Source organism: Pteropus vampyrus, unplaced genomic scaffold (assembly GCF_000151845.1).
Source record: "Pteropus vampyrus isolate Shadow unplaced genomic scaffold, Pvam_2.0 Scaffold420, whole genome shotgun sequence".
Lineage (NCBI taxonomy): Eukaryota > Metazoa > Chordata > Mammalia > Chiroptera > Pteropodidae > Pteropus > Pteropus vampyrus.
In genome coordinates, this window is record NW_011889201.1 from 1,136,319 (window position 1) to 1,143,923 (window position 7,605).

At 42.4% G+C, this 7,605-nt stretch overlaps 1 protein-coding gene across 1 annotated transcript in view; it reads right to left on the minus strand.

Annotated features, from left to right (window-relative positions):
* The window catches only part of RYBP (RING1 and YY1 binding protein), a 72,326-nt gene extending 65,112 nt beyond the window's left edge, over positions 1-7,214 (minus strand). The window contains exons 1-2 of the mRNA XM_011381005.2: positions 6,988-7,214; positions 6,122-6,247 (exon numbers count right to left, since the gene is read on the minus strand). Of these exons, the coding sequence (XP_011379307.1) occupies positions 6,122-6,247; positions 6,988-7,019 (158 nt within the window). The 5' untranslated portion in view covers positions 7,020-7,214. The remainder of the gene's footprint in view (positions 1-6,121; positions 6,248-6,987) is intronic.
* Positions 7,215-7,605: the final 391 nt, after the last annotated feature.

Here is a 7,605-nt window from a genome sequence, read left to right on the forward strand (position 1 = left end):
GGTGCTTCCAGAAATTCTAAAGAAAGAAACAGTAAATTCTAAAGAAATAAGAGAAGCTCCTTGTGCTTGGAATTTGAACTGTATCTTATCCTAAAGACAATGAGAACCAGGAGATAATTAAGTTGTTCAAGTGGAGAGGTCCAAGAACCAGATGGAATTTTAGTCATAGTTATGAATAATAGAGGTGGTGAGAGGTAGTTAATAAATGTTTGAGAATTACCAGCCCATGGGGAGAAGTGGAAAGGTGTAGACAACATCTGAAGAGTAAACAGTTAATAAGGAAGTAGGGGGAGGTGAAGAACTAAGAACTTGAATCACCCTGTATAGCAAACCCGCCATTCAAGAATGATAAAGACACAGCTTAAACTCCTGAGTGAGGCCTTCCCCAATGTACCCCCATAGACAGTCTCTACTTCCTCTAAAAAGCACATTCTCTACCATGTACTCATTCATTCCATTGTCTACCATGAAGTTCATTCACATCACTGGGTGCTTTACACCACTGGTTATCTTTTTATGGTCTTACCTTTTCAACAAGACTGTCGCGTTCCTTGAAAGCAGGAATTTTCTATTTAACCAATGCCTTGAAATATAAATGACTGTTAAACAATACTACCAATGAGTGACAAAGTTTGCTCCACTTACGTACTCTAGAAAGTTCCACACACCATGTTTTATTCCTTCCACCTAATGTATGGATTTATGCTGCTGGGAGATAGCTGAGTTAAAGTATGTAGGTAATGAAAAGGCCAGAAGAGATCTTCTATCTACAATGTATAATGGTCTGCAGGCAAAGAGGTGAGCTCTAAGATACTCCGGATTAAACAGCACTGGTAAAATAAACAAGAACCACACACAACAATTGAGATGGACCTCACAAACATAACAGTGAGTGAAAGAAGCCAGACCCAAAAGTGTACATATTATATGACTCCACTTATATTAAGTTCGAAAACAAGAAAAATCATCCCTGGTGTTAGAAGTCAGGAAAGCAGCTTAGGGGAAGTGACTGCAGAGTAAATAAGGGCCTTCCGGGGTTCTATTAATGTTCTCCTTCTTAATCTGGGTGCTGGTTACACAGGTGTGCTCACTTTGTGAAAGTTCATCAAGCCTTATAACTTATTTGTACACTTCTCTGCATGTATGCTACAGTTCAAAATGTTTACTTAAAAATAAACAGGGGAAAAAAAAAGAAAGTGAGCACCAGTGATGGGGCGTATAAAGGACAATATCACAGAGGGGCAAAAGAGAAAATGAGAGCCAGAAAGATTGTACAATGTTTTAGTTCAAATTGGACAGGAGACATTTAAAGACCTAGTATCGCCTAAAATACTAATGAACTGAATTAGTGCTGATAACCACTTTGGTAAACTATAGCAACTCAAGAAGTTTTTATCAATCTTAAAATCTCTTTAGCATCTTTGGAAGCACATAATAAATGTATGCCACGTGAATAAATAATACATAAGTGAATCCATTCAGAAACTCCAACCCGAGTAACTAATAGGACATACTTGCAAGTTAACTGGCCAGACTTTTAGTCTACAACAAGCAAATAAGAAAAGTTGAGTAGCCTGTGCAAAGGCTCCAACTCTAAACTATCCCCAACCAAATGAGCTACATGGCACAGGTAAACATACAAAAATAATTATCTCCTTGTTCCAAAAAAAAAAAAAAGCAGCATTAGTGTTTCCTAAAAAGGCAAATGTGTTATCTCCATAGTCCATAAAGTTCCCTATCCTGCTCTAAATTCTTAGTAGCACTTGCTGATAGTATCTTATTTTTCTGTTTACCTGTTTATTTTCTCTTCCTCTCCATAGCATTTTAATTTGTGAGAAAAAAGACCTTGTCTGTCTTTATAGCACTATACACCCAGAGCCCAGATGACTTTATGCTCAATAAAAACTTATCAAATAACCACAACTACTCAGGTAATTTACTTTACGGTCACCCAGTATAGAAGATCAAGTCAGTATCAATAAATCAGTAAGTCTGATGTAATAGCAAACACAAAATAATCACTCTATTCCTGGGTAAGAGTGATTGATCTAGTTTTTGTACCAGCTTTGAGACTGAAAGGTTTGATAATGTTTGATGATTTGGAAAACAGGTAATTTTTCGATGTAATATATGGAAAATTTTTAACAAAGACAAACACTACAATAAAACCAATGTGACCTAAGAAGCAAAACCACAGTAGTGGATGACCCAGGACCTTGGGGGAAGAGGTCTGGCTCTGATCCAGGTTAGGTAGGTACCTACTCCCTGTGCTTCCTGGAGTTTTCCTATCTGAAAAGTATTATGGGATGATGTGCTTTTGAAGCTATTAGCAAAGATCAAAACTTTGACGTTATCATTAATTACGTGTTTTCCCCTAAAACTTCTAAAGTACTTCATGACTACTGAGGAGATTTTGAATTGTCAAGGTATCTGAATTTAACAGGATAAAAAGTCCAAAGTTACAACCATAAAGAATCAGGGAACAAGGAAAACAATTTATACACAGAATGAGCACCAACTTTCAATTCAATAATCTAAGTATTGAATTTTTTATTTAAGCTACACAACCTTATTACACATCTAAAGTAAATTCCTCACTTTTTTTGGTAACATCTCTAAAAACAGTACACCTTTCAGAAGAACAGTATTCAAATAAACAGGAATTAAACAAAACCTGATTTCAACTCAACACCATGATAAAATCTGGAGTTGAAGACTACAAAGTTCTAAATCTATGGTAATTATCCAAAGCAAAAAATTTTCAATTTTTCAAGTGAGTATACCAAAAGTAAAATATATCATCAAATCTAAAAGTACTCTGCCCAACACTCAAGGACCTCACCTTAACAATGGTTAAACTTACAAATTTGTGGGGTTTTATTTTTTCCTTTTCTTTTAAAAGCTGGTATCCTCTTTCATGAAACTGGCAAAGTGGGCTTAGATATACTACTTTAGCTATCACCTAGGAAGGGACAGTGTTTCTTCTCCACCCATCGCAACCTTACATTCACACTCTATTTTTTACCTCAAAAGACTTATGGTACGTCAGCATGATAGGTAGAAAGGCAACCTTTACAGCTGCAGGTGACTCCTCCATGCTCTAGTGTTAAAGGCTTAAAAGTATATCACACAACAGGCATGAGGAAATCACATGTGATAGAAATGTTCTAAACTGGTTTACAGTGATAGTTGCATCTGACTTTCCTTTCATTCTGCATAATGCTGCTCCAAAAAGAATAGAGACCTTCTGAATCACTTTCATGATTCCACCTGAAGAATTAAATATATCTGGTACACATGGCAATAACAGAGAAGAGTTGGCAGGTGGTTTTGTAGAAATCAATTCTCCTTGTCTAGAAGAAACAGAGGGAGGAGGACTCCTAATTGATCCCCCAAGCCAGACAGCTCCGACCTCCCACAGCTCTTTATACCTCTCTTAGGGCCTCTATAACTTAAGAGTATAGTTATTCCAGTACATGTCTTACCAACTTTTAACACCCTCCTTCCATTCCTTAATGTCTTACGTAGTATCTTTCACATCCTGGGAATTTAATAAGTGTTCTTTAGATAAATAGGAATATCTTCCTAATCAAATTGAGGATTATCAATTCTATCCTCAGAGGATAAATACAGCTGTATTTTACTGGACTACCACTAATTCAAAGCTGACTTCCTTGGTTGACTGGTAGATGGCAACAATAATGACAAGAATGATGAACCCCAAAATGACCACTGGCGGACCAACCAGCCAGGCTGTTATAATAGCAAACACCAGCTCAGAACAATAAAACCAAATTTCTACACCAAGTCAGCAAGTTAGAAAAACTCTTCTATTATTTAAAAGTTATTCTAATATAAAATTTTGCCTATTCCCAGCATCCAAAACTCAACAAGTTTTATGCTGCCATCAATTATGCATAACTATCTGATTAAAAGTATGCAAGGAAGAAAATGTTAAACCTTTGAGATACCAAAAAAATTACAAGAAAAAGGCCCAGGAAAAAAACATAGCAGTAACTGGGATCACAGAGAAATTAACCAATACACTGGACAGGACAGAATGAAAACCTATGAATTCACTTTTCCACATGAAGCCAATTCATAGAATACGAAAGCCAAAATGTCATTTGTCTTTCAATTAATGACAACTTCTATAATAGCTCTAAAAACATCAAAATATTGACAAAACCAAAATGAAACAAATTTAGGCTATTATCATGAGTTGGTAAGAATTTAAGTCCTTAGATTTCTGAAATCTGTGTTCAAAGCCTACTCAACGGACATCAAAAAATTACTGAAAATCTTTAAAGATGGGTGAGTATTCTGTTCCTCAACAGACTTTTAAAATATTTTCATAGACTTTAACAATGTTAATATTTTAAAATAACTTAATGTTTATTTAAAAAACTGAATTTCAGTCATCTGTGATGAAAACTTTAAGCATTGATGTTTATTGATGAGTCAGATTTTTAATGCACGTAGAAACTGAAATGCATTTCATTAAGTGTGATAATTGTTCCCAGCAATACATCAGATGTAAACTTTTGAATTTGGTGTTAAGTTTCTCTTCACCAGAAAAGTTCTCAAGTTCTTAGGACTTTCCTAGTCATTTACTTGAACATCATCTACGGTAACACTCAAAGCAAAACCACAATAAAGAGAGTTGGCCTCTGAGGGATTCTACATGTAAAAAAAAAAATTACTCATAAACAAAATACAGTCGATACTGCTTTAAATAACACACATTTCTAAACCTCCATGCCATTTGATGGAATTCCCTGTTTTAGAAAGCAAAACATCTTTAAGCTCCTAGTGTGTTTTTTAATCTTAACTAAATAAGTCTATTCTATAACCAAAAAATTGACATGAATTTACTTTTAAAACTATGGTGAAATAGCTTCACTTGAGTATTTTTACTCAAAGGTCTCATTACTCAAAGAAGTAGTGGAATTCACAGAACTGTTCCACCAGTAATTGGGCCCATTCATCTCAGAGTTATATTCTTTAGGTTGCCCAATATCCTATTTAATCCCAGGTATAAATAAAGCAATAAAATCCTAACAGGACATATTCACTTATTCAAAGGACAATATCCAGTTAAAACTATGAAGTACTACTAGTCAATTGAATGCCAATTCAAAAACAAGTACCTGATAAAAGGACTTTTGGCAAAGCTAAGTCTTCAAGGATCCACTAGGAATTCATTCATTTTGTCTCCCTTTCACATACATACCCCAATGACTGTCCCTTAAATAACATCAAAAACAGTTTAACTTCAAACTGTAACATCACCAAAACAAATTCAAGATACAAGTCAAAAGGTGACTGGAAAACTACAAAATCAGCTTTGACATTCTAGTAATAGCTAAATATTAAATCTGGCGTGCAACTCGTTTTGATGCCAGATGCAGTCTACTGCCTTTACCAAAATGAAAATAAATCCTTTCAACATTCTTTTCATTAAAATGAAGTTTTAAATGCAAACTTCAATAAGTCACACTATTCATGTCACCATTTTGCAAAATCGTCCTCCATCATTGCTCTGCATAAGCTAATCAGGAAAAAAAAAGGAAAGCCAAACTGACAGGTCAGCCTTCCAAAAAAATGCACTCTTTATAAAACCCCAACATTTACTTTCAAGTGCAAGAAAATAGCAGACATTTGGAGCTCAAGACAGGAAAAGCACAACCAATGTTACTGTACAACCGCCACTGAATTTCTCAGAGAAGAGGAAAATAATTCAAGACAGGCAAATTAAAAACATTCTGCCCATGGCAAAAATAAAAGGTCTCATGTCCGACAATCCATAGCAAAACTACTGCTTCCTCTCTTTGTGAGCCATTACCAATGAGCCAATAGGGACAAGTGTTAAAATATAATTCCAGTGTCTGTTTGAAATAAGACGAAAACCTGGGAAAATTCCTTCCCATAAATCATTTATTGAAGATGAGACTTTGCATCCAACACGAAATAAACCCAAAACCACAGCATCACCCACCCCACAAATGCAGAAAAAGCTGTAATCAACAAGTTGGAAAGAGGACAAAAAGTATAGCTCAATACTCATTCTCCTTTGAAAAAAAAGTCCTTTAACAAAAGGTTAACACAAATCTTAAAGTACCTGGTGGAGGTGCCTTTCCTCACATCGCAGATGCTGCATTTAAAGGCTTCGGCGCTGTTTCTGAAGGTGCAGACACTACAATCCCAAAAGCCTTCGTCTGCGGCAGGTTTCGCTTGTCTTTTTGGCCTTCGGAGTGAGGGAAAGGGGAGAAGAGAGACACAGAGCAGGAGAAAGGGGGAGACAGCAAATCACAGGCGCTAGTGAGCCGTCGTAATTTCGCAGGAATCCAGCGCTGGAAACTTCGCTCCGGCGACCACCCACCCACCTTTACGGGGACTAGAAAAGGGACCAGGAAAGGGACAGCGCGCTCCCCTCGGCACCCTACAACCTCTGGGCCTGGGCCGTGTAGCCTCGCACAGCAGGCGGCGGCGCCCTGGGAAGGGCCGCGGCGAGCGCAGGAAGCGGGCGGACTTGTGGACTTGAGCGTGGGGCTGGGGTGGGGGGGGCTGGGGGGGACAAGGGAGCGGCGGGCCGGATCTGGAGCGGGCGCGCAGGGGCAGCCCGAGGCCGGCGGCGGGGAGTGGGCCGGTTCTTTCCCTCTCCCCTCCCATGCTCGCGCCCTCCCTCCCTCCCTCCCCACCTGGTTAAATCTCCCTTTGTCTGGGAGGAGTGGCGGCGGCGCAGGGAGGCTAAGGAGGAGCCGCCATGGCTGCGGCGCGCACGGCCGCCGGCCCCCAGCGGGAGCGACACCGCCTCCCGCCGCCCCCGCCATCGCCGCCGCCGCCGCCGCCGCCTACCCCCGCCCCCGGATCTCCATCTTAGCTGCGCCTCCCCCCGCCCGGGTGGCTCCGGGGCCTAGTCGTCGCCGGCCCCCGCCCGCCTCCAGCCCTCCCTCCCCTTCCGCCCCTTCAGCTCTGAGCAGGTACCTGGTCGGGCTCTTCTTGTCGCCCATGGTCATGGATGGGCTGTACCCCCGCCCCCCCAAAACCAAAACCGGCGCCGCTCGGAGGAGAAACGCCGTCCGGGGAGTCGTCCCGGACCGACCCCCCCTCCCTCCCCCGCGCCCGCCCGCCCGCCCTCAGCCGCTGGGGCTCGAGCTCCGGCCGCCGCCGACGCCGCCGCCGCCGCTGCCAGTCTCCGGACGAGACTAGTCCCCGCCAGCGCCGCCTCCGCCGAGTGACTGACGAGAGGCGGGGCCGGGCGCCGCGCGTCACGCACAGTACGGCCAATGGGAAGGCGGTGGCCTGCGCCGCGGGGGGGGAAGGGTGGCGGGGGTGAGGCGCGGGGGAGGGCGTGGCGTGGCGGACGTGGGCCGGGCCGTCGATGTGCGTGCCCTGGAGTGTGTGCACGCTGGGGGCGCGCGTGCCTGCCGGTGGCCCCGCAGCCAGGCGCGGCGGAGCGTGCGAGCCCGGCAGGGCGCACGTGGCCTATGCCTAGGAGCCGACGATGGGCTTCGGGCTCCGCACGGCCGCCTGGTGAGGCTGCCCAGGGACCCCGGCCCAACGCCGCCCCCGGGGTTAGTAGTTCCGCGCAGTCTGCGCGCG